Genomic DNA, 27,515 nt, shown 5'->3' on the forward strand with positions numbered 1-27,515 from the left:
TTTATTCAACTTTTTGGGAATGCATTACATAAAAGCAAGGTCTTCTGGTCGAATGCATTTTATTGGCTATTTCAGGTCACATTCAGATTTGATTTTTTTCCCCTATCATTTTGTTGCTTAAATTAATCTTAGTTTTTCCTTCTAGTACTACAACTATTTTAAGTAAATAATCCTTAAATGAAGCAAGTAACAACAGTAAGACCAGTAGCTATTTAGAGGTGCAGATATGTGTCAGAAATATGTGGAGTGTGTCATGAAGTTTGGTGCTTTCTACTGTAAATTTGTTTTTTTCCCTATATGGTCATAGAATCACTGAATTTTTGAGTTGGAAGTCACTTTGGTCATTTGACTGCTCAGTTCCTGAAAGGAATTCCTAACCAACATGCCTAAGAAATATTCAACCAGCATCTGTTGAACAGTGGGAATACATCACCTCTCAAAGCATCTATTACATTAAGTTTTTTTTCAAACCCTAATTTGCTTATGCAGTAGGCCAGTCATGGCCTGACTGCCTTCTCTCGCTGAATAAAATGTTAGTCCCTTAAACTTAAAAAATAGTTGTCCTGTCCCTTTTGTCTTTTTTTTCCTTCACTTTCAGTTGATCCTTAGATGACATGTAACTCAAGGTCCTTTCAGCATTATGATTACCCTCCTCTCCATACTCTTCAGCTTATTAATGTCATTTAAACTATGGCACTCAGGATTCAACCCAGAAAGCCACAGGAGGCCTAAAGAGAGCTTTCCTTTTTCCTGGAATGTGGCTGAAGAAAGATGCTAGGTTTTTTTGGTATTCACAGAATACCTTCTTTTTCAGTGAGATTTGGTTCTATTTGGTGCCAATCAGTTCCCAATATTCAGGCCATCAGCCATAGGACAAGACTACATGTGATCCAATTTATTCAATTCTAAAACTTATCCTATTCCATCTTGTGGGTTTTAAAGGAGACTTGACTGAACCACCAAGTGACATTGTGTACTACCCACTCTAGAATTACTAATTGCTAAAGAAAGCAGGGGAAAATGGAGTTTGGTAGGAAATACTGCCATCTTTAAATATTCTAAATCCAGAAATGATTGTTCAAAAAGAAGAATGCTAACCTTAGTCCTTGTTAAAGGACTTGCTAGATTAGGTGGTTGATTTGAGTGGTTGGAAGCTTCCACTGAAATAAAATAGGAAAACTTTATTTGTGTGTTAGCAGAAAGCCTTTTAGGCTACTTAGTAATGGTAGATGATGGTAGATGGTAGAGAGACTATACTGAACAACAAACCTTATGTTTTAAAAGTAGCATTAGATAACAGACCTTGGTGTTCTATGGAAGGAGCAAATTGAGCATGTAAGTAGATACCTTGAACAGGTAAGAGGACAGGCATACTAAAATATTAAGTGTTTGCTCTTCAGAGAGAAGGGCCCCACACTTAATAGATGTCAAGTAAGGAAGGATCTTCTATCTTCTTTTCCAGGAGGCAATGCTAGAGCGACTGGTATGGTTCTCCAGTACAAAGAGCCAGGAGCTCAGGATGTGACCCAGATGAAGTTCACTGCCAGCGAAGACTCTAACAAAAAGCAGTCAACTACCTGGTTAGCAGCCATGCATAAGGTACTTTGTAAAGCACTCACTTTCCTATCAGCTGACTAACTGGTGCCTGGCAAAAAGATTTAAGGGGGTTATCATACAAAGCCCATTGGAAAAAGTTACATCAGAAGAATATTTTCTCCTAAAGCACTCCCCAAAAGTTGTCTAAAATTAGGTTTTCCGGTTATCTATTTAATATAAAGGAGATTTTTCCAAACCAAAAATAGCTGTCACCTTAGTACTGTCTGATATTAGAACACAAGGATCAAGGGAAGTCTTCTGCCTCAGGAAGAGTCACTTCAGTGTCCAGAAGAAAGAGAGGAACCTGCTATATCTTAGCATCTGTTGGAATAAATGAGAAGCTGTGCAACTGGAAGATGTAGTTAATTCTGGGCAGAGGAAACAAGCTTTCCATTCTCCTAGCTATTTACCAGGTGGGGTAACAAGCCCACCCTAATCGGGTCCCTTGCTTACTAAAAACAAAAACAAAAATAGGTTGAGAATTCATTGAATCAGAATCCATACCTAATTTTAAATACAGTTCTAAGTAAGGACAAAGTCCCAAGTGGTTTTAAAAACCATGAAGTCCAGTTTATCTGGGAGAGGTCTTACTCAGTAAAGACAAGTATTTTTCTGTTCATTTCAAAAGGAGATGGAATTTAATCTGATACTTTCAAAGTGTTTTTCTTTGGTTTTGGGGAGAGAATGGAAGACAAACAAGAGGAATAAGGTGAAGGCAGGCAATTTTGATGCTTTTTAGATAACCTTTATTTACACTATTTTTGATCACAAGCACAAAAGAAAACTACAGATTGCAGTTGGGTTTTTTTTTGGAGGGGGGGGTTGGGCAAGTAATTCTAAACATAACTTGAGTTACTAGGCACGAACTTAACTGGATGTTTGTAACAGATTCCATGTCCATAAGCACTTTCCTCCACTGCTAGCTAATATATTGTTGTATATTATTACTCCCATTTTTACTTCTGAAGAAGTTAAATGTTAAACTGTAGAGCCAAGATCCAAAACCATGTCTCTCCTGATTCCCAACAGGTATTACAACCTCAGTATACTTAATTTGTCTTTATATTCCTTTGAGCACCTGCTACAAAAGGCTTTCATACATATATACATACATACACACATACATATATGTATATGTATTATGTAAGATGTATAGAGATTTGTTGAATGACCACAAGTACATCTGAGATCCTCAAAAGCCACTAACCATAAGAAGGAACCCAAGAGGCATCAACTCTATGCCCTTAATTTAAACATGAGAAAATTGAATGGCGCAGAAGTGATAATGCGAACCCAGGGCTACTGAATCCAGATATGTTGCCTCAAGTGGTCCCTTTATCCATAGGTTTTTATACCTAATTATTGACTGGGCTCTGAGACAGGAGCCAAATGTGTTAATTGATAGTGATTCTTAGGAATCTTCTTTTCCTTAAATGGCACGTAAATTTTCCATTGCTTATAGGTGATAAAACTAAAAAAGCTCAATTTTTGTATTTGACTCAGATTAGTTATGAGAACTAATTTTCTCCTTTATTAAATAACCCTTTGATTTGGTTGCTGTGTATGAAAAGAAATACAGTTATAAATGTTTGGGGGTTTTGCCTTTGTTGTTTTTGTTGCTCCTGACCTAGGAGTCAGCTGTTAAGCACATTCTTTATCTTAACTCTTTTTTTTTTTTTTTTTTTTTTGCAATATAGGCCACCAAACTGCTCTATGAATCGCGGGACCAATGATTGTGGAAGTATTTGAGAAGCTCTGTGAGACTTCCTATATGTTCATAACTGATTAATTCTGTAAATGCTGGGAAATGCAATCAAAGTGTTTGGAAAAACCTAAGTGTTCATTGATCTAGTGCAATATGTATACAGTTCATTAATGCTTTAAAATGCAGCTTCACATTTGACTTTGTATATTTTATCTCGCTGGTACTTATGGGCTAAAAGAGAAGAATCTGACTTACACTACTGTAAACTATCAGGTATTTTTAAGATAATCTGTTCAATGTTTATATAATATATATTGGGTTTACTATAGATTCCTTACTAGTAGGTCATTTCAGTGTCCTTTTTTTGCATTCTTATGGGAGTAAATCACTCAGGATTTTTGCTTTATATTTGAAGTTAATATATCCTGATGTTGAGCTATTCTTTGCCAACAAAATCTGCCTTAGATTGTTTTATATAATGTTCTTTTATGATGTCACTAATTGGACCTCCTAAACAAACTTTTGATACTTTCTGAAAGTTTGTAGCTTTTATGGTCCAGGTTTTATACTTTTACCTGATTAAATGATTGTACAGCAATTTGTGCATAAAACATGATTAAAAACTATTTTGAAAAATTCATAGCCATGTTCCATTTTTTTTGTCATGTAACTTCTAGAGAGAGACCCCTGCAGGTCTTTAGTGCAACCTCCTTATTTTACCAATGGGGAGGTTAAAGCCCAGAAATGGGAGGTGATTTTCTCAATGCCATATAGGTAATTAACAGCAGAACTGGGATAAAACCTAAGTCTAAATTATTTTCATTATTTAAGAGACTGAATCTGGGTTAAATAAGCAAAAATCAATTGCGGGGGGGGGGGGGGGGGGGGGAGAATGCCTCATTGGTCAGAAGAACTTCCTCCTGGCTCAAAACCAAATTAGAATAGACTACTTTCAGAAGTACTCTCGATTTAATAAAAACAAATATAGACACATTCAGACCCAAGTCAGGGATGACCATAGTTTATTTGTGCACATTTACATCAGAATTAGCATCATCAAGGCTCTTAGAAATATTGATTCTGTCACATTCATACAAGTTTTTTCAATAATATATTTACTTTCCATCACACGCACACACACACATAATGCTAAAATGTGATCAGTTACAGCACTGCATCAATTGTTTTTAATATAGATATATATAGATATACATATATAAATTATACACAAGACTTATACATGGAAAAAATCCTACACTTCTTTAATGAGAAACATATTTCCAACATGGCCACAAACTCAAAAGATAAAATTCAAAAAAAAAAAAATACTTTTGGTATATAAAAGCATATACATATAATTCAAACTCCAGTGAAGTGCTTTAGTTTCCTCTTCCCTACAAAATAGTGGACATTATTGCATAACTGGCCCAGAATTAGGTGAGGGACTGTTGAGACATAGCAACTGTCCTCCTGGCTCAATGCATCTGCCTTTTTTTACCCCTTTGTTGAAAATTTCCATCTCATACATTCATTTCCTTTTTTTTTTACCACAATATTCCCACTGAGTGATGTTCTCAGGGTTAAGTTCAGTCCTTCAACTGCTAACCCTGCATCCCTTAGTCACTTACTCAAGCTCTGACTCTGTTCAACTATTTTATTCCCAACTATTCAGACATACCTTTAAACCATGATTTAATTTGACTCTAGCTCCAGTGTTACTGACTGCTTTCAGATTCAGAACAAATTTAAGCTATTAGTAATAATAAACACAGATCAGTGAAGATTTTATAAACAAACTTGGTCAAACCTACTTAGGTTAAAACTCTTCAAATAAATTAAATCATTCTTTTTAAAAGCCCCTTAATACCAGGTCTCAAAGAAATACAAAGGCTTGAATAAATGAACAGTGGAAGTGAATGACAGTCTCTGGCAGATCCAAACAAAATGGAAAATAGCATATCAAAAATCTAGACCTAAGAGAGAACACACCTGCATTTTATAATTAACACTGATAAGTTCCCATAAGAGATCCTTTTTGGTAAATAAAGAGATTGGGTAGTAGGGAAAGAAAAGGGAAACAGGGAAAAAAGTGCTACAAGAGCCTCTGACTTTGCAATCATGATAGTTTGCAGCAATGTGTCTTAAGGAGCTAAGAGGAGAAGAATGTACATTTAAAAAAATTTACTGGTATTAAATAAAATGGGGACTAACTAGGGGGTGGGAACATACACATGAAGCCATTGGGAACACTGATTAAAACTTCATAACTACACTTTGAATGCCAGAAAACTCCATTCTCAATGGCTTGAAAGAGATACTTGTTATAAATAACGCCTAATGTGTTAGCCTCAAGGCTCCTGGGGCAATTTTCCAACCATGCCTAGGGGGCACCAATGCCTTTTCTCAACTCTGGATAATGACTATGATCAATCATCTGATACTTCTATTAACTTTTTTATGATGCAATTAATTCTTTTACAAACTTTGATTTAATTTTTGGCAACTAACAACTAGTTTATGGGATTTCTATTGGCAACAGGAGTGATTGTTTTGAAGGCCTAGTCTTAATTTTGATTTGGTGTAACTGGCAAAATACAGAATTCATAGGCAAATAAGTACCATGCATGGATGATGGCAGATTAAAAGGAAGGGCCTCACTTACAAACTGCAGAGGTTTCTTCTGCTAATGAGAGCACCATTAAAATGAGAGTTCTCAGCTTCAATTCTCTTATAGGATAGGTCTTCAATGATTTCTGTTCATGACAAAACTGTACTGCTCCAAAGAAAGGTTCAAGCTAAAGTTCGCTGTCTAGGTTTGATTCGTGGATAAAGCTAGAAAACAAGAAAATTTAAATTAGGAAATACTGCTACTGGACATTTACTAATAAGTGCTTTTGAGAAATCTCAGGTCAGTCAGACACCCATTTCAAAAAAGCAGAAGCAGCCCCCACTCTGTCGCTGGATACTCCCTCTCCCATAGCACCCAACTTTGATCACCATTGTTCTACACTTAGATTATCAGGCCTAAAATTATACTGCAATAAAGCACTATTCATATTCATCAAATCAACTAGTTAGTTAGTAGTTAGTTCAAGGATAGAAGGAAAGCAAAATTGATCAGGAGCAAATCAAAAATAGCAGCCTAATCAATTCTTCAATACACATAAGAACATCAATGCAGATCGATTAAGAAACTCAAATGAGATGGAAAAAACCTTTCCATCAAATTTCACTGATAAGAGTCTCTTATTTCCCAAAATGGGAAAAATTACCCTGGAAAAATGGTAGCAGTCAATATTGCAGAAGCTATGGGAAGACAAGCACATTAAGACAAACAGGGTTGTGAAGTAGTCTAGATATTCTGAATGGTTTAGAATTGGGCAATAAGTGACTTAAGCTATCTATTCTCCTTCTAAAAGGAAACCGCTTTGAATTGAGGGGAAAATGATTGTAGTCTCACAGAAAGGTTAAAAGGGTGAGTGGAGAAGGATCAAAACTAAACTCCTGAACTCTTCTTTAAGTCTTAAGAACTATATCCAGAAAATGTCTTCCCATAAGTTGTTATGGAAAGTTACTAGAATTTAACATTTGTCTCCCCTTTCCCTTGCTGAAGCACTAGGTAACCAGGCTTTTCTCATCTGGACCTCTCTCTCAGAGGATAATAATATTGTTTATACTCTAATCAAATGACAGAAAAGGCAATGTAGAAGACAAAAGGCATTGGCTTTAGAAAAAGACAACATATATTGAGCTTAAGTCCTAACTATGCATGAAATAAACTCATTGTATGTGAAATTAGAACTGCCTATCTCCATTTGCTATTAGATCATAAACTTCTCAAGAGCAAAACCTCATCTTTTTGCCTTTCTTTATGTGTCCAGGGTTGGCATAGTGCCTGGTAAGTAGTTAGTATCTAATTAAAGTTTACTGACTATATTTGCATGTAAACTCTGAGGCCAGAGGTTATCAATTTTACTTTTTCCTTTGTCACAAGCCTTTGAAGATGCTTGGTGAAGAAGGTAGAATGGGCCCATGGGAAGATGACTTCCCTGTATTTGAACTTTGTAAGCAGATGCTGGGTGGCCATCTCCCAGATGCTGTAAAGGAGTTTCCAGTCCTTTTCAGCTTTTGAGTTTTTGTGAACTTTTCTAAAACTTAATTCAAGATATATATTTTTCATCTGCTTTTGAGTAAACCTGTTTAGCGAAATTATGCCTACTATGTGGTAGACAGACACCTATACTAAGCCCTTTTTACAAATATCTCATCTGATTTTAATCTGTAAAAAAGATAGCAAGATGATTACATTTACGTGTAAGTAGGTTAAGTGACTTTCCTGTCTCTTAAGGACCAGCACTCTGTGTCCCATAGAAATGATCAGCCTTTGTTCTTCCTCGGGCCTAGAGAGCAAAACTAGAAGTAACTAGTAAGTGAAAGATGGCAATGCAAGGCACCTTTCCAGAGTGCCCTGGGCTGTCTGAGGAGGTGGTAGCTCTCCCTTAGGAGATTGCTAGTAGCAGAGGATAATTGACTACACGTTGACAATGTGGGGAAGGGGAGTCCTATATGGAATGTGCCCTAGATAACCACTGAGATCAACTTTAATGCTGTGATCCTCCATTTTTCAATTTTATAGTACAGTAATTTGGGGGTATAACTTACCTACCATGTTGTAAGCTCCATGAGGGCAAGGATAATATCTGATTTATCTTTGTATTTCCTTCAGCTTACACATAATAAATAAATGCACTTAATAAACGGGGATATTAAATGAATGTGGATTCAACCTTTCGGACAGAGAAGACAACAGGAAAAGGAAGACTATATAACACATATGTAACAAATCACATACCCCCAGTAGGTTTTTAGGCACATAACCTTCTCTTTCTCCAAGGCGAGCCCACCACCATTCTGTTTCATTGTCATCTTTACGCCTCAAGATAGTAATGGCATCCCCTTCGTGGAACGATAGCTCATCACTGTTTTGAGCTTCATAATCCCAAAGAGCATACACCACACCTTTGTTCATTACACCCAGCTTTTCCTGGACACCTGTTCACAAAACATAAATATTAAATAAAAAGCAAGAATATATGAAACACATAGTCTTAATACTGCAGAAGACTGAATAATTCTGCTCAAGGTGTGAAGGTTCAGTAGTCACACTGGAAACATACCTAACATGGTGCCTGTAAGTAAGAAGTTCAGATCTGATTACATCACATAGAGGTCAGAGAGGCTTAAATGTAGGATTTTATTTTATTTTTAGGTTTTTGCAAGGCAAATGGGGTTAAGTGGCTTGCCCAGGGCCACACAGCTAGGTAATGATTAAGTGTCTGAGACCGGATTTGAACCCAGGTACTCCTGACTCCAGGGCCGGTGCTTTATCCACTACGCCACCTAGCGAGGCTTAAATGAATAAGATATGGCCAAGTGAGAAGCGCTTAAAGGATGATGAGTTTTCCTATATTTCAACAAAATGGTAGTTCACAGAAGCCTCACTGAAATGATGACAATGTGTCACTGTTCTTAAGTGTCATGTTGAAGTAAAACCTGGGATCAAACTTTCTAAAAGAAAAAAATCAGGGGCAGCCACATAGTACTAATGAGTTTCTTTTGAAACTTCAAACCAACAGAGAATATAATGGAAGAAAGCAAAAAGGAAGAAAACTCATAGATTTTTGAGTTGAAGGGATTTTAGAGGCCAAATGAGTCCAGCTCCCTCATTTTTTTCCATGATGTAAAAGAGGTCCAGAGAGCTTAAGTGACTTTCTTGGGGTCATATTGCTAGTATCTATCTATGGCAACATTCAAACTCAGGTCTTCCTAACTCTAAGTCTAGTGATCTATCTACCCTGTCACCAATATATCTCCAAAATGAAAAAAAAAGTTAAAAAAATATGAAAATCAATTCAAATATTTGAAAAACAAGCAAAAAGCTCCAGTGAACAGTGGCAGACTATACTATTATTAATTGACTGGAAGAATTTGTTGGAATTATTTCTATCTCTGTTTCTCTCCATCTGTCTTTTTTATCTAACTACTTATCCTCTCTAGGTTTCACTCACATGGCATTACTTCTCCAAGAAATAGAAGCCACTGGGGAAACCTCATAAATAAATATACTCTTAATGTCACCTGAATTCAGTTTAGCCTTAGAAATTTTAACCCTAAAAAAAATCATAAGGGTTGTATATTTATAGGGAGCAGGGACTATTTACTACTATAAAGAAAGGTGGCGCATGACATTAAACTCATTACCTTTTACCCAGCTGGAAAGTTTGGACTCATTTTCTCACATTAAGGGCTCCAACACTTTCTATCATAATGTCAGTAGCCTTGGCATGGGTCCAAAACATTTCTAAGCCAAGCAGTTTGTTCCCTTCCCACTTCTTCCCATTCCTAAATATGAATGGAGCCCTCAGAGGACACAGGACTCTTCCCTTTCTTCTCTGCCCCTTAACCGATTACTTTTCTCGTCAGGCCTGGACACAAGTCTCTGCACTTAACAGGTGGAAGTGTTCCCTGGAGGCAAGTTGAAAGCATGTATGTGGGGGGGGGGGGGGTGCCTTGAGATTATCAATGAAGTATATTAGTGCTAAAGAAAAGGTCGTTGTTTTGCTCTCCACAAGCGCAACTGTCCCACAGATGGTCCTGCTCTAAATGGGAGCAATGGGCACAGCTGCACCAAATTTGCTCTCTCCAGGCTGGGTTCATATTCTTTTTCTTTGTTTGTTTTCTGTCAGAGAGCATTCTGGCAGCTGGTGAAGCCCATGGACCCCTCTTTTCCTGAAGTTCCTTTCGCAATGACCTCTCCTGATTACATTTTCGCTGCTCTCTGCATTAGTTTGTAATCAATTTCTTATCTTCCTATAATTAACAGGAAGTTATCCTTCCTATCAGATTTACACATTCTCTTTAACTTGATGAGAAAGTTAATGTGCTTACTTGACTCATTTGCAAAACAGTCACTTGCATCTTCTGATGACCAAGCTTTTAACCAAATTCAACTATACTGAAGGTTTTCAGATGAAATACCTGAGAACAGTATCTACAGATATCACACACTTTCTCTCCCCTGCTTCCAAACTACTCACATACAAGGACCTTACCATACAAAAACTGGGAGCACTGAATATAGCCTTCTTCCATCTCTTCACACTTATCAGCTGCAGTTTCAATGTCACTAATAGTTGAAGCAAAAATTGCTGCCCCACTTTCCACCAGCTGTTTGCAGAGGTGAACACTGTTGCATGAAGCTGCACAGTGTAGAGGTGTCCTGAAATAGGAGGAAAGAAAACACAGGATGGAAAAGTGAACTAATGAGTGAATATGTCCGTATGAATGGGGCACAACTGACATACAAGAAAAGCAATAATCCTGCCTCTACCATTAATTATCAGTCCCTTTCTCTCTGTTTCTCAGATTCCTGTAGGATAAAATAAAAGGTCCCTTTGAAACCCTAAGATGCTATTTATTACTCAGTAGTCCTTTTGGTCACTTTATCTACATTTACAAAATAATCTATTAGCAAAGTATTTGGACTAACATTTCTGGGAAAATTTCTTTTAAGTAATAAATTTTGAAACAAATGCTGAAAGAATTATTAATAACAGTAATTTATTTACATAACATCTTAGACTATTAGTTGATGACAGCTTGGCAGTCATATCATCCAAATCTTCAATTTATAAATTTGGAAATCGGGGTGGCTAAGTGGCGCAGTGAATAGAGCACCGGCCCTGGAGTCAGGAGTACCTGGGTTCAAATCTGGTCTCAGACACTTAATAATGACCTAGCTGTGTGGCCTTGGGCAAGCCACTTAACCCCATTTGCCTTGCAAAAAACCTAAAATATATATATAAAGTGTAAATTTGGAAATTCAGGCCTAGAGGAGCTAAGTGACACAAGGCTATAGAACCTGCAAGAAGCCAAATAATTCAATCTGTGTCTTCAGACTAAAAATATGATATTCATACCATTCTCCACTATAATAAGACTCCTTAGTGAAGGATTAATGTGTTTTCTCATTTAGGAAAATCTCAACAAGTCTACTTTTAAAATCAATTCAACAAGAGTCCTATATGGAATAAAAAAACACTCACCATCCATCACTGTCAGCTGCATTCACATTTACACCAAAGTCAAGCAGAAATTTCACAATGTGGTGATGACCAGCGCACACTGCATTATGTAAAGGAGTGATGCCTTCATCATTAGGCTTGCTGGGATCTTCCACCTAAGAGAAAAGATGACTGTTGTGAAGACACAAAGAACTTTTTCTCATTACCCCCAAATAAGGAAAGGTTTTTAATGCTTAGAGTCTCACCTCATAGATTATCCTTTGTACCAAGTCAAATTCCCCTTCTAAAGATGCATCCAAGAGCAAAGCCAAAGGATTAAACTTAACTCTCAGTCCATGACCAGTCCGTTCAGAATTTGGTTTCTTCAGATTAGTACGCTTAATCTGCTGTGAAGAAAGCATATGTTTTGATTTAACTTTTGTTATCAAAAGTCCTTAGAACATTGGGAAACAATCTCTATAAAACCCATGGGAACTGGAAACACTGGGTGATCTGACTCCTCCTCCCTCCCGCCCTCTCTCACCTACCACATCCCATCAGTTACCTCCCAATTCTATATCTACAATCTCTCCCATCAGTTCTCTCCCTTTTCATTCCCTACCACCACCACAGACTACTAAACAGCCTCTTAATAGGAAATATCATCCTTCTTTCTTCCTACCAGATCTTTTGCAGGGTTAGGTAAGGATTATAGGATTTGGGGCTGGAAAAAAAATCTTCAAAAACTCAGTCCCACCATTTTATCTTCCAAATAAAAACTCTTGTTAAGTACCTCCTAAATTTTAAACCCTGCCTATCTAGATCCAGTTCAGACAATTTACCCTGATATTCAAGGCTGTTTTTGTAACAACCAAATCATTCTTTTCCTATCCCTAGTAGATATTTCATTTTGGATGATTTTACAAAACTGCCCCAAACCATGGCTAAAGTGTCTGTTCTCCCCATCCCCATACCTGGCATGTGTTCCTCCTTTTTTCTGCTGGTCTGCCAAAAAACCTTCCCTACTCCCTCCTCATACCCATATCTACCAACTGATGAGCTGGACCCTTGGACCCCACAAGTCATTGATTTTTAACTTTCGTAAATGTATACATATATGACAATTTATAAATTAAAGCTGAAAGGGCCATTAATAAACCTAAAAGTGTATTTTTAAAAAATTGGAAGGCTTACTGAACTCAGGAAGAAAACCAAGAATAAAGTCATAAACCTAGTATTTTAGTATTAAAAAGATCATTAGGCATTATAAAGTCCTATCCCATCTTTTGATGGAAGATTTAAAACTGGGAGGCAATTTGGAGACCTTGTGCTTAATCCCACTCCCCTCCTTGTTTCTCTTGCAGATTATCCTCAAAAACTCATTTCCCTCTTTCTCTGTCCTTTTAACAAATGACTCTTTTCCTAGTGTCATCAAACATCTCAAACACAACATATCCACAATAAAATAAATACTATTCTCCATCTCATCCTAATCTTTCTCCATAACTTCCATACTTCCAGAAAAGGCACTATCCCATCTTCTGAAACAAGCAAGTCATACTCTTGAAGTTATTCTCATTCTGCTTCTCAGTTGTCAAGTTTTATCAATTATACCTCCATTAATTATCTCTCATCTTATCTTATTTCTGTACCCATAGCCAATAACCTGGTTAAGACCTCCTGCCTAAACTTTGCGAAATTTTGCTTTCTTCATTCTCTTCCTCTCTTAAGGCCATCCTCAGTCACCAAGGTCACCTTGCTGTAAAGAAGGTGGATGGCTATCAGAAATATCAAACCATGTCATCACCCTCCATTTCCCATTCCCACCCACATACTCTCCTCAAAAATCTTCACTGGTTTCAATCACCTTTAGGACAAAATTTAAACTTCTCAGCTTGGAATTCAAGGCCCTCCACAATCTGGTTCAGATCTGCTTTTCCAGATTTCTTTCACTTTCACACCCTATGTTCCTGTCAAACTAGAACATAACTTTACATCTCCCATCTTACATGTTAATTGGACCTGGCTCAAATCCACTTTCTCATTTCTCCCTCTCAGAATCTTCATCACTAACATGGTAGGGGGGCCACATCAGAATCTTTGGATTTACCCCCAAATACTCATCATATTTACTTCTTTAGATCACCTCCTTCTTACTTATCTGTGCACACACTAAGTCCCTCAGCAAATATGGGCAGGACTGTTCCCTGTCTTAGTATCGTCAGCACCCAATACAAGGCCTCATGTAGAACAAATACTTAATAGCCATTTGTTGAATGGAACTGAATTTCCTGATTGAAATGTGTCCCCACTAGGGGGAAGAGAAAGATAAACAAGTAGATTTCTCCCAGTCCCTTGTAACTTTAGAGACCAAGGACCCCATTGAGCTCAAGATTTTCTCAAAAAAGATCATAGCAAGTCACTCACCACTGTAGTGGAGGTGACTGGAAGACCAGCTGGGGAAGGAGACAGCGGAGCAGGGGCCTCATCTTCTCTTGGAGAACTGACCTCCACAGTGGGGCGTGGTGCCTGCTCACTAGCTGGGAACACAGCCACGTTGTTGTTGTTATCTTCTGCAGTCTCAGGGCTTTGGTTGGTAGTTTCAGTGCTAATCATTTCCTCAGTTTCAGGGGATGGTAATTCATTATCATTGGCATCTGATGATGGCGGAGGTTCTTCAGGTGGAGGAACTGTAGGTTGTGCAGAAACAGGTTCTTCTAGATTTCCATTAGTGTTTGTATTCCCATTATCAACATCTGCTAAAGTGCCTATGAAGTCTTGTGAGTTGCTTGGCTGATAGAAAGGTGCACTTTCCATCCCACCAGCAAGGGTGTTAAAACGCTGATACAGCAATTTCTGGATATTTGGTCCACTGGGACCTTCTGGCTCTGTGATGGAACTGCGTTTTTTTAAGGGTCTTGGGGCATTGGCTAGTTTCCTTCTCAGAGCTTCCAGATCCGCATCACTCTGATATCGAAGAGGTGAGTGGACAATGGGGGTGAGTTTAGTGGGACTGAGGGGCCGAGGAATGTTTTCCACATTACTGTTTTCACCAGATGGTGGAATATTTTCTTGCTCTTGCTCTTTCTCAGTAAGTTCAGAAGGAGTCTGTGGCTGCGACCCATAAAGAAACGGCAACGGTGAGGGAGAAGTAGAGCCAGATGGTAAGACAGGCTTCCCATAAACTGAAGGAAACAAGAATCAAGGTGAAGGGCATTTCAAGTGACACCATACCCACCATGCATGTTGCATAGTTGCTTGTGAAGAATAGAAGTACTACCTTCTCTGGGACTATAAAAATACAGACAAGGTATTGCCAGGCCAAGTTCCTCACTGGAAGCACCAATACTAATGAAATCACAAGGACAGGTTGAAAAAAAAAAGTTTAGAAGTGATCTGGTGTGAACCACAGTGTTCAGGAAGCTCTCTGACTTTAAAAGCTGCAGAGCAGATGCCCACCTGGAAAGATGGAGGGAGTTTTCTCTTGGGCTTCCCTATGCCAAGGAAATCATAGAGTGAGAAAGACAAAGAGAAGTGGAAAAAAGTAAAGAGAGAATGAAGAGAGAAAACAGAGATGACTACATTAAACAGATGTGTTTGTAGCAAATTAAGTGTAAATAAAAACCTGATTTTAATGCATGAAGATCTCATGAGGAAAAAAAAAATCTATAAATAGCTACTTATGAAAATTTTACCTTATGCCAGAACATCTCCCTCAGAAAAACCCCATAAAAACCTATGGGCTTTCTTCATCTGGGAGCTAAGGGAAGAAACACCCTGTTGACATACTGGGGTTTCTAAGATGCTCTGTGAAAATTTTGTTCCCAATGGTACTGCAGATTCCTGAGCTGGTTGCTGGGTAGATAGTTAAATCCCCCCCCCCCCCAAAGTCCAGAAACTTATCCCCACTTCCAACCACAGTCATCTTAGAATATCTTGTTAGGTCCCACACTGGACCCAATATTCTATGGGTTTCTCTGGTGTCAAGATGAGAACACTGGATCTGACTCAGAGATGCTGCCAGTCTTTATTCTGGATACCCTCAAACTCACTGTATTCCCATAGCACCTAAAATTCAACATAAAGTTTTTCACTGGGTAGAGATAAAGTAAACTGAATTCAAACCAATGCCTTTCTCATCTACTGGCCCAGAAAATGGCTCTTGTCTGAGTAGGAGGTTCCTTTTGCCTTTTTCTCCCATATACTGGAAGTAGCCCATCCCACAATTAAGAAGAAAGAATTTTCTGACACCCCCCCCCATTGATCTTAGTAGTCTCTCTGACTGTAGCAGTGGCAATATCTCAACATTCAAGAAATGCAAAGATGGAAGCTCCTGCTGAAATATTATAACTTTTTCATAGTAATATAAAATATCTATCTGACTGAACTTCAAGAAGTTAAGACTAGAAACTAGACAAGGAAGTGAATTTATTAATTTGCATGACTATTTTAAAATGTACTTTCTCCCCTATGCACCTACTCCTCCACAGCCCATAACTGAATGTTTAACTTCAAATGAAACATGTTGATTTTGATTATAAAAATTTAAGTCCTATTTTTTTTCTATCAAGGAAAAAAATAATATGAATACAATCTACCTGCTTTAACGGACTTATTTAGAGTATTATACACAGCCTGTTGGTAATTCTTAGGAGGTGTAGCTTGCTGAAGATACATAGAATAAATGGAACTTGAGTTCACTGTCTGAGGTCCTTTTCTGGGAGACTGAGGCCTTGATCCTTTGTCAGTCAAGAACGGTCTAATAGCCACAGTTAATGGGAGATCAGGCCTGCCATCTCCAGATGGAAATAATGGTGGACCAGATGGCTGATATGTAGGACTTGGAGGTACAGAAATCCTCTGCTGAATCTGTTGTGAAGAACTAGGCTGGTGTAAGTTGCTTGAAGAGGGAAGGGGAGGAGGTTTCTGCCGATTCGTTATGCCTGTGCCAGATCTGGGGAGGCTGCCATCTTTCCTCCGTTCCAAAGAATTTGTGGAGCCTGGACCCAAAGGAACAGGGCTTGGATAGGTTCCATAGTTTGGAGGCAACTGTTTGGTAGTACCCGGAATGGGGGGTGGTGCCTTCCCAATATCAGTACCCTAAATTTAGATTTCAAAGAGAAAGGAAGATGAAAAAAACATACGTACACCTGTTACAAAGAAAAGATTTGAAAAAAAAATTAAGATTTAAAATAATGCCTAGTCAGTTTGTTACCCAGGAAATGTTAACAGCACATATATATAAACTAAAAAGAAAGGGGTTCTATCACAAAGATCTAATTATACGCAACTTTATTTTAACCATTCATTTACTGAAGTCATTTGGGTATCATTATCTATACTAAATAGCAGTCTAACACTGACATTCATGACTTATATAAGGGAAAAGAAATGGTTCTTATGTTCCCTTCAGACAATATATGCATGTATGGAAAGTATGGAAAGGCTTATGAACCCGTCTACCTAGCTAGTGTTTGACTGATGTTTAATAAAGCACTCTGTAAACACAAATGTAAATATAACCTAATGACAATGAGCATCTTTTTCCAGTTGGAATAAACAAGGGAACCTATATTCTTAGTCACTTTCATAGAATAAAAAATTACAAACTCAAACTCTGCTGAGAAGCTGACAGTTTGATTTGGATGACAAGTTTTTAAATGTGGTCTATACTCCAAAAACAAAAAGAGAAGTAGCTCAAAAGTGCCCTGGGAATAAGACCTTCCCCAACCATGACTTTGGAAGAGTTCAGCTTTTTGCCTGTGCTCCAAGGAGATATGAAAAATAAGACCCAACTTACGCCACATGCCAGTTAGTTTCTGACTTAGCTGTGGACCCAACCCAAGAGTCCAATGCTTCTATTACTGAGAAACATTCTCTCATTTTAGACCTCAGAAGGGTATTCTGTTACTATATAATCCAGGCCCCTGACTGTAAAGATGAGGAGAGTGAAGCTCCTCAAGAATAAGGAAGTTGACAAAAGTTCGCGGTGGCAGCAGGGACTGATCTAGGACCAGATCTCTGACTCCGCATTCCAGCTCAGGGACCTTCCACTAGACCACACTGCCTCTTCATACAGAATTACTTGTTTTAAGAAATGAGGCTGAATCTAGTGGAGAAATCTTCCACTAATGAAAACTATAGTTAGCAATAAATAATTTCATTATCCTCATACAATAAAATCAACTAAAATATGTCCCAAGAGGACAAAAGGATGAAAACAAACATACCAGCTTCTCTGTGCTTGCTAAAGCTGCCAAGGGGAGAGGTTGGCTTGATATCGTTGTCTGTTTGAAAGCCCCATCCATGCTGGATTCCTTCCATTCCACATTGGCTGCTGGAACTGGTTTGACTGAAGTGCTGGCATTTTGTTTTGATGCTGACCAATTTCCATCATTAGCTTAAAAAGAATTTAAGATGAGTCATGCTTATTCTTAACAAAGAAGTAATTAATTTAAATAATTCTAAAGTAGAAATAACACCAGGTCAGAAATCCAAAGCACAGTCATTGATCTCAGTGTGATACAGCAGAAAAAGAAAAACTGCTCCCCAATCAGCATGTCATGCTGCTCATTATCTTCCTTAAATATGCTGGAAAGAATTGTGTTGTATGAGCTTAATTTTAAGGTGATCAAAAAAAAAAAGCAGACTTGATAAAAATAACGAATACTCATTATGCCTATCTCATCTTTGACAATTTTTAAGTCAAGTTAACATTTCACTTACCTTAAGTGTTTTAGAAATCCTTCACTTCCCTACCCTGTCCCCTCCAATCTCTCTTCCCCCAAAGAACAGATAAAAATACATTAAAACTAATGAAACTATGATTAAGAACATATGAGAAAAGCAGTTCCAAATTCCCAAATGGAATTTCTTATGCTCAATTTGTTGAAAATGCCAAAACACTGAAATAATTTCTAGTTCCTCCTCCCCAAAAATCATATGGCATAAAAGTTCAAATCAGATTTAAATCAATCACTACTTAAAAGAATGATATGATTTAAGAAAATTCTCAAGCCACCAATTTTCAGTAAATTTACCAAAAATCACTAAAAAAGATATTTTCCAAACTATGATAAAAGTCATTATGTCACTGCTATAATTTTTTTTTAAGTTTTTGCAAGGCAGTGGGGTTAAGTGGCTTGCCCAAGGCCACACAGCTAGGTAATTAAGTCTGAGGTCACATTTGAACTCAGGTACTCCTGACTTCAAGGCCAGTGCTCTCTCCACTGCACCACCTAGCCTCCCCCTACTGCTATAAATTCTTAAATAGCCTTTGAAATTTTGGGGGAAGTGTCACTTTAAGTGACATACATGCTTCTCTTTTGGAAGTTAAGTGTAACCCTTAAAAGCAACATTTCATAAGGATACAACCTTTTATGAAGCTAATGGTCTACAGAACTGAAGTTTGACACTGTGTGTGTGGGGGGGGGGTTAAAATTTTAAAGTCTTCAGATAATTTTAAATTACTGTTTTCATTTTTTTGAGAAGGAGATAGTAAAAGCTGTTAATGAGTTAAGTTTTGAAGAACAGGCGATTGAAGAGAAGGGGCTAGTTGCTCAAGATCTGTGAAATAAGAACTCTCATTCTCCTTGCCCAGGCTAGAAAAGCCTTTATGTAAGAAAACGTTTTTTTTTTTTGGGGGGGGGGGGGGTTGTTTTTTGCAAGGCAATGGGGTTAAGTGAATTTTCTAAGGTCACACAGCAAAGTAAGTATTAAGTTCCTGAAACCAAATCTGAACTCAGGCCTTCCTGACTCCAGGGCTGATGCTCTATCCACTGTGCCACTTAGCTGCCCCCTGTAAGAACACATTTTTAAAGAGAATGGGGAAAACAGATGATAAAATAAAGACAAGAAAGTGTATCTTAAAAGCACTTGGATATCATCCACACTGATGCTTCTTCCAATTGATAAGACAGCAGTCCATCCGTACCTTCTCATCCAATCAAGGAGAATGTTGTCTACTCAATAAACAGGAGACTTTGTCTTTTAACATTCAGTAAGAATGTTAAACGTAACACCTAGGATAATCTGTGTATTAATTATTGTTCATTGTCACTACATGCCCAGCTTCCTAGCGGTTCCAATCCTAAAATTTTCCTGAAAAATCCATTCAAAACAGTTCTTAAATACAAATCATCCTTGGCAACATGTAACCTATCCATCATACAACTTTTCACAATTTTAGAGGTTACACACTGTTGACTCCTCTGAGACTATCATGTTTCATGATTCATAGAAATGTACACTCACCAGAAGAACAATGGTGACAAAAAGATGGGATCTTAAGTAAAAGTTCAAGGATGAATTGATATTAGTAATTTTGAACATTTTTATGTTTATTAGTTGAGTTGTAATTCTTAACCACATATCTCTTGGGAGAATGGCTTTTGATCTTATGTACAAGTCTTAGTTGTCAACATAATGCCAAACATATCTTAGGAATCTGGTACAAAAGAAGTCCCCCCCCCCCCCATTTGACCAGTTCCTTTTTCATTCTAGGTATATTAAGCTTTTTTTATGCAAAAGCTTTTTTATTACATGTAATCAGCTGTTTTTATCTTCTGTAATTGCTGTTACACTTTGGTTGTAGGAATGTATCTCCTTGCCATAGCTGTGAAAAGATGTATGATGATGTGCTTCTCTTCTAATTGTTTAAATTAATTGCATGCCCTTCAATATAAGGTTCGCATTTGCACCTAGAATGCAGTGTATAATATGTGTAAAAGTTTTCATATGAACCTAATTTATGATTGACTGCTTTATGGTTTTCCTGATAATCCTTATCAGAGTACTTTCTCCCCCTTGACATTCTTGCTATTTTTTCCAAATGAATTTTGTTTTGAGTTAAATAAGGTATTATTCTTTGGTAATTTGATTGGTACAACATTAAAACTGGAAATTAAATTCAAAAGTATTGTCACTTGTATTTTCATATTGGCATGGAGTAGCCATGCCAATATAATAAAGATTCCTGCAGCAATTTAAATTGTTCCTCATTTCTTTAAGGAGTACTTTACAGTTAAGCCTATTCAAGTATTTTGTGGTAGATTGATCTCCAAATATTTTAAGCATTTTGTAATTATTTTAAATAGGATTTTCTTTGAATTTTGTATATGAAAAAAATGAATTATGTATATGGCCTCTTGGATTTTGATATAAGACAGAAATGCTGTTTGTTTCTGAGTTTATTTTATAGCTTGCAAATTAGTTAAAGCTATTGTGTCAATCAGTTGATCAGTCAATTAGTGTCAATTAGTCAATTTGTTGATTCACTAGAATTTTTTAAGTAAGCCAACATATTATCAGCAAATACGGATGGTATTATCTTAGCCTATTTATAGCCTTAATTATGTCACTGCTCTTGTTAGCATTTCTAGAACTATATCAAATAACAGCAAAGAATACTTTAATCCCTGTATTCATTGTGAAAGCTTCTATTATATTCCCACTGTATATGATACTTGGGTTTTTTTTGGTTTTCAACAGATGGGTTTCTAATATTTTAAAAAACATCCTCTGTACCTTTTTTAGCATAAATTAATTTTATATTTTGTCAGAGTCCTTTTCTGTATCCATCAAAATAATTATGTGGTATTGGAATTTTTTTTAAATAACATTTCTGTTTTCCACATATAACATTCCTATTATAAATCCAACTTGGTCACAACAAATTATTTCTTGAAGGAACTATTATGTTTGACAAGATTATAGTTTTAAATTAACTGATCATTAATGATATTAGCATATAGTTCTCCTTTACTTTAACCTTGCCTAGCATTGGCATTAGAACTACATTTATTTTATAACTCAAGTCTAGTAGAGTACTTTCTTTTGCAGTATTTGAGAATAATTATGTAGCACTGGTATTAATGAGTCTTAGATAAGAATTCTCATGTGAACTCATCAGAACCAGGTTTTTTTAGTTACTACTGTTGTTTTTTAATTACTATTGCTAGGTCTACTTCCTTCTTCCTCTCCTGGCTATATTATTTAAGATATCTATTTAGACTTCAATTAACATGTGTTATTATTAATTTTGCTGATTTTAAATTGGCTAAAAGGATTATACAATTTTCCAAGAACAAACTCCCCCCCCCAAAAAAATCACAATTAAGTCACTGATCTCCATTTCTATTTTGATAATATATATTGTTAGAGATAGAACTTTTCCCTTAAGGACTACTTTTACCTGTATCTCATAAATGTTGGTATGTTCTCAACAACTGTTATTATCTTTTATATAATTAACAGTTGTTTCTATGGTTGTTCTTTGACTCACTCATTATTTAGGATTTAATTATTAAAGTCTTCATTTGGGACTGTCTTTTTTTTTTAACCTGAACCAAATGCTATCTTTATTGCACTGTGATCTGAAAAGGAAGTGTTTACAATTTCTGCCTTTTTATATTTATCTGCAATATTTCAGTACTGTATGATCAATTTTTTTAAAAAATTCCATGAGGTCCTGAGAGAAAGTAAGATTCGTTAGTGATCCTACATATAAGATAGTTTTAGTTCTACTTTCTCTAGCAATTTATTCAATTCTATATTTTCTCTTTTCTTTTACCTTTCTGTTGGGTTTATCCAAATTTGAGAAAGGGGCATTAAAATCTTCTATAATTTTGATAATCTCTTTATCTTCATATAATTAAGTTAATTATTCTTTTATGAAGTGAATTGCTATGGCATTTGCAATACATAAGTTTGATATTCATATCACTTTGTTTTGTACATAATGGATATTTTCCCTTAAACCTCAGTAAGCACCTGGAATTTATAACTGAAGTTTTATGTATTTTCACTGAGTTCCATGAAACCAAGGACATTTGTCTTATCTAATTACTCCATTTCTTATTTACTAAATAACTTAATGGCACAAATCCAGAATTTTAATTACATGTACTGTTCCCTGATATGGGCCAAAAGTTTAGAAATTTTTTTTCAATGCCTAGTGCAAAAAATATATTATAAATATTTGTTTTTATTGCAGTTGGACTGTAATTACAGATAACCTATGAAAAGAATTACATGATAGTAGAATACTAACAGCTGGACTTTCTAAGGTCTTTTCTTACTGGAAAACATGATTCAGCTATTGATAAATGATAACTTATTGCAGCTAGATAGTTTAATAAAAGCTAGAAATTCTAAGTGTTAAACAATGAGTTTATTTCATAATTTGTGATGTAAATTGAAGAACTTAAGTGATCGTGAATAAACTGAAGAGCTGAAGACAACATGAACAATAATATATAATTTGTATGTATAAGCCTAACAAGAGGATTTTGACAGTTAATGTTATACTCAAGGTTATATTAAAAGTCTAATCTCAAGATTAGTTAAATTTAGTAATTTCTAATCAAATTACTGGTCTATCTCAATATCCATATTTACCTAGTTAAGTCACACTTATTTCTTACAAATTGTTTTCATTCTAAGATATTTCTGGTGATTTAGTTTCACTAATTTTCATTCATATATTTGCTTTTTTTTTCTAAAAAGAACTTGTCAAGTTTCAGTGAGTATTAGACTTTTATCAGTTTAGAAATAAAAAATGATTGTTAATTTAGTATAAATTAAAGATGATCATAGCCTCTCCCAAGATTTTCTGGTTGACATACAGTTTACAAACTGCACTGCAGAATTTGCAGAATGATGTGAAGAGCTGCAGTCAGGTCCAACATCAAGATCTGACACTGTCCATGAACTACGCCTCTGGCGTTTACTATGACCATCTGTATAATACAAGAGTCAAAAAAGGAGGAATCAGAAACTAGTACTGTAGTTACCTTTTATCATGGATTCAAAATTGGTCAAGAACTTATCTCAAACTTTCCAGAGTCATAATACTCCAAATCATATTTTTAAGTAGATTACCTAGAGGTAACTCACATTAATCACAATAGAAAGATTTAAGTCTTGTTACTGACATCTAAAGCAGAAATGCAAAATAAGATTTGTTGTGGTTCAGTAGTTTTTGGTGTATTTTTTCCTCCTAGAGGGACATGGAAAAAGAAAAGAAGTGTTCACTACTTTAAGAAGAGACACACTGAAGAGTCAAGAAGATAAGAGATAAATAACTGATTAGCTACTGCAATATAAAAAACACGCACCTTCACTTACCACACATGCACCCTGGTAAAAATATTATTTTCATTAGAGGCCAAGACTATCCCAAGTTTTTATCTTTGCACAAGCACCTAGCACAGCTGCTTATACAGAGTAGGTGCTTAATAAAAATTTACTTAATTGGACACTGCCAACAGAAGTTCACAAAATAAATACAATTTTTATATTCTCTTAAAGGAAAAGAGCTCTCCAAATACCCAACAGCATACTCACAGACACTGCATGTAAACAGGATTTTGTGTGGCTAATTAGGACAGAGTATAAGAGAGACCAATGTTCCAGGGATGTTAGATCCCTAGTTAGGAGACTTTACCTTTATTCCTATTCTAGTCACAGGAGAAGACATTTTACTCTTGCCAATTATTTCACATATGTAGACAATGATTAGAAGGAAGAAAATGGAAATAAACAAAAATCCCCTAATTTCATTAGGGGAAAGTACTCAATATATATGTATGAACTATTGATAATAAATCTGGATCAGCATCATTATATGTGGAAACAATCTTGTAAAGTATACTTATTAAATGAAAAAAACAAATTCACAGTTTTATGGGCAGTTGGATTTTTCAAGGCAGTGGGGTTAAGTGGCTTGCCCAAAACCACACATTATTAAGTGCCTGAGGCCGCATTTGAACTCAGGTACTCCTGACTCCAGGGCCAGTGTTCTATTCACTGCGCCACCTAGCCGCCCCCAAATCCACAGATTTTGGAGGGCCCTAAGGGACCAGGAGAGACTGATTAGGAAATGGTTCTTAAGCTGAGCTTGCCAAAGAACACATGTGAGGAAGGAGTATCCTCCAGGCTAGGTAAAGTACATCAAATCAGTCTGGCTGGCTACAGAGCAAATAAAGATAGATATGTGAAGACAGATAAAGTCAAACCACAAATGTTTTGTGTTTCCGCCTGGGTGGGTTCCAAAGACAGTTTTCTTTTGGACAGTTAGTTTGAAATCCAGTACAAAATGTCCACTAAGAGATTGATGAGGCAGTCCTGAAGTTCAGGAGAGAGTTTATTTGTTACTAAATAGAACAGGACTGCAATTCTTCTCTTTGAAATAATGGAGCTGGAGGTCCAAGATAAAGCTTTAGGGGATAGCTCTCTATAGCTGTGAAATGGTAAAGGAAGGGAATTAAATCTAAGATCATTTTACAAACCAAACTACAGAGAGGTTAATTATTTGCACAGGATCACACAGCATCTGAGACAGGATAATCAGGTCCTCCTGACTTTAAAATCCCAGAACTCTATCCTCTATCATACAACTAACAGAAAACATAACAAGAAATCTACATATCTGGGGCGGAGCCAAGATGGCTACAAGAGAGGATCCTCTCCTTAGGCACTCTCTCATAAAACTTAGGAAATAAGGACTCTTAACTGAATTTTCGAGAGACAGAACCCAGAGAGGGACCCAGTGAGACAGTTCTCCTACTCAAGGTAACCTGGAAAAGAGCAGAAAGGCTCTGGAGGGGCGGGCGCCAGAGCAAAAGAACTTCAGACTCCAGGAGGCAGCCCCAGGGCACTGGGAGCCATGGCTCACAGCAGCAGGAGAGTCTCCTGACCTACACACCTGGGAGCACCGGGCACAACTTGGGCTAACAGCGGGGACCCCTGCCAGAGCGGAACACATGGAGCCCAGCCCTCAGGGCACACAGCAAGCAGTGTGGCCACAGCAGCCCACATCCAGGAAACAGAAGCAGGCCGAGCTGGTAAGCAGGAGCCCCCAGGGCATGAGCCCATTGAAACTAGGGAGGGGAGTGAAGAGAGAGAGACTGCAGAGCTCTGCCCCTGGAACAGGACTCTGGGGCTCTGACCACATTCAGATCCTGATCACAGTCTAGGTCTCCCCATAGAACAGCAGCCCCCTCCCCACCTCAGCCCGGTGGCAGACGGAGGCGCTTATGGTCATTCACAGACCAGAAGGGAGGACAGAGCCTCACACACCGAGATCCTTATGGGAGTATCCCAAAAGCTCAGGAAGCACCCCAAAAACCAGGCTCAGGCTGGGAAAATGAGCAAGCAGAGAAACAAGAGGAACACCATTGAGAAATATTTTGCAAATGAGCCCAAGAAGGATCAAAATACTCAGTCTGAAGATGAGGAAGCACAAGCTCCTACATCTAAAGACTCCAAGAAAACAGAAATTGGGCTCAGGCTATGACAGCTCAAAAAAGACTTTGAAAATCAAATGAAGGAGTTGGAAGAAAAACTGGGAAAAGAAATGAGAGAGATGCAGGAAAAACATGAAAATGAAGTCAGCAGCTTAGTCAAGGAAATCCAAAAAAATGCTGAAGAAAATAGCATGCTAAAAACCAGTATAGGTCAAATGATAAAACAGTTCAAAAAGATATTGAGAAGAATGCTTTAAAAAGCAGAATTGCCCAGATGGAAAAAGAAATAAGAAAGTTCTCTGAGGAAAACAAATCCTTCAGACAAAGAATAGAACTCAGGGAGACTACTGAATTTACGAGAAATCAGGACTCAATACTTCAAAACCAAAAGAATGAAAAATTAGAAGAAAATGTGAAACATCTCATTGAAAAAACAACTGATATGGAAAACAGATTTAAGAAAGATAATCTAAAAATTACTGGAATACCTTAAAGTCATGATCAGGAAAAGAGCCTTGACATCATTTTCAAAGAATTACTACAGGAAAATTGCCCTGATATCCTAGAAGCAGAGGGAAAAATAGAAATGCAGAGTATCCACCAATCCCCCCTGGAAAAAGATCCCAAAAAACCAACCCCCAGGAATATTATAGCCAAGTTCCACAACTTCTAAGTCAAAGAGAAAATATTACAAGCAGCCAGAAGGACACAATTCAAATACCGTGGAGCTGCAGTCAGGATCACACAGGACTTAGCAGCAACTACACTGGAAGCTCGTAGGGCTTGGAATATAAGATTCCAGAAGGCAAAAGAGCTTAGAATGCAGCCAAGAATGAACTACCCAGCAAGGCTGAATATCCTCTTCCAGGGAAAAAGATGGACTTTCAACGAACCAGGGGAATTTCAAATGTTCCTTTTGGAATGGCCAGAGCTGAACAGAAGGTTTGATCTTCAAATACAGGACTCAGGTGAAGCATAGGGAGTGGAGAAGAGGAAAATATGAGGGACTTAATGATGATGAACTGCATGTATTCCTGTGTAGAAAAATGACACTGATAATACTCATATGAACCTTCTCAGTTAATAGAGCAGGTAGAAGGAGCTTTTATAGATGAAGTACAAGAGAAAGCTGAATTTGAAGATAAAATATGGTGTAAAAATGGAGTCAATAGAAAAAAGGGAAATATAATGGGAGAAAAAAAAGGAGAGAGGGAATAGGCCAAGATATTTCATATAATAAGATTTTTCTTTATTACAATGAGCTATTGCAATGATATGGAAGCAGAAAGGCAAGGGGGAATGAGGGAACCTTTGCTCTCATCATATTTGGCTAGGAGAGGAAACAGCATATATACTCAATGGAGTATAGACATCTGGAGTAAGAAGGGGGGGGACAGGGGTAAGGGGTGGGGATGTGAATGAAGGAGAGGGTGGACCATGGGGGGAGAATGGTCAGATATAACACATTTTCTTTTTTACTTCTTGCAAGGGGCTGGGATTGGATGGCCTGTCTGGGACTATAGGGCCAGGTGGACGCTGGGCCTAAGGAGTGGTATGGGGGCTTGGGGCCTCTTGGCCCCAGAGCCAGGGATCTGTCTGCTGCACCACTCAGCGACCCTACAGCAGAGTCAGAGTGAAAGGAGAGAGAAAATATAGTACATGGTAGTGGAGAAATAAGAAAGGAGGGAGTTGTGATCAGCATTGGCAATGGTGGAAAAATATGGAAGTAACTTTTGTGATGGATTTATCATAAAGAATGTGATTCCCCGCCGTGACAGAGTTGGTGGTGTTGGAACACAGACTGAAGCACATTATTTTTGGGGGGAGGGGTGTGCAGGGCAAATGGGGCTGGGTGGCCTGCCCGGGGCCGCATAGCAGGGTGATCGTTGGGTTCCTGAGGCCAGA

At 37.4% G+C, this 27,515-nt stretch overlaps 2 protein-coding genes across 6 annotated transcripts in view; one reads left to right on the plus strand and one right to left on the minus strand.

Moving 5' to 3' along the window:
* Positions 1-3,937, plus strand: part of ZFYVE21 (zinc finger FYVE-type containing 21) — a 45,866-nt gene extending 41,929 nt beyond the window's left edge. Inside the window, 2 exon segments of the mRNA XM_074213208.1 lie at positions 1,463-1,599; positions 3,294-3,937. Coding sequence (XP_074069309.1) covers positions 1,463-1,599; positions 3,294-3,329 — 173 coding nt within the window. The 3' untranslated portion in view covers positions 3,330-3,937.
* A 369-nt stretch (positions 3,938-4,306) lies between these two features.
* PPP1R13B (protein phosphatase 1 regulatory subunit 13B) overlaps positions 4,307-27,515 on the minus strand; it is a 122,350-nt gene continuing 99,141 nt past the window's right edge. For 2 of the 5 annotated variants that reach the window (XM_074213210.1, XM_074213214.1), the window contains exons 10-18: positions 22,989-23,102; positions 17,595-17,764; positions 15,963-16,464; positions 13,792-14,549; positions 11,631-11,771; positions 11,407-11,540; positions 10,414-10,580; positions 8,154-8,353; positions 4,307-6,133 (exon numbers count right to left, since the gene is read on the minus strand). In XM_074213210.1, coding sequence (XP_074069311.1) covers positions 6,092-6,133; positions 8,154-8,353; positions 10,414-10,580; positions 11,407-11,540; positions 11,631-11,771; positions 13,792-14,549; positions 15,963-16,464; positions 17,595-17,764; positions 22,989-23,102 — 2,228 coding nt within the window. In that variant the 3' untranslated portion in view covers positions 4,307-6,091. The remainder of the gene's footprint in view (positions 6,134-8,153; positions 8,354-10,413; positions 10,581-11,406; positions 11,541-11,630; positions 11,772-13,791; positions 14,550-15,962; positions 16,465-17,594; positions 17,765-22,988; positions 23,103-27,515) is intronic. The other 3 variants (XM_074213213.1, XM_074213212.1, XM_074213211.1) reach the window with 2 other exon arrangements.

The sequence above is a fragment of the Macrotis lagotis genome, chromosome 1 (genome assembly GCF_037893015.1).
Source record: "Macrotis lagotis isolate mMagLag1 chromosome 1, bilby.v1.9.chrom.fasta, whole genome shotgun sequence".
NCBI classification, from domain to species: domain Eukaryota; kingdom Metazoa; phylum Chordata; class Mammalia; order Peramelemorphia; family Peramelidae; genus Macrotis; species Macrotis lagotis.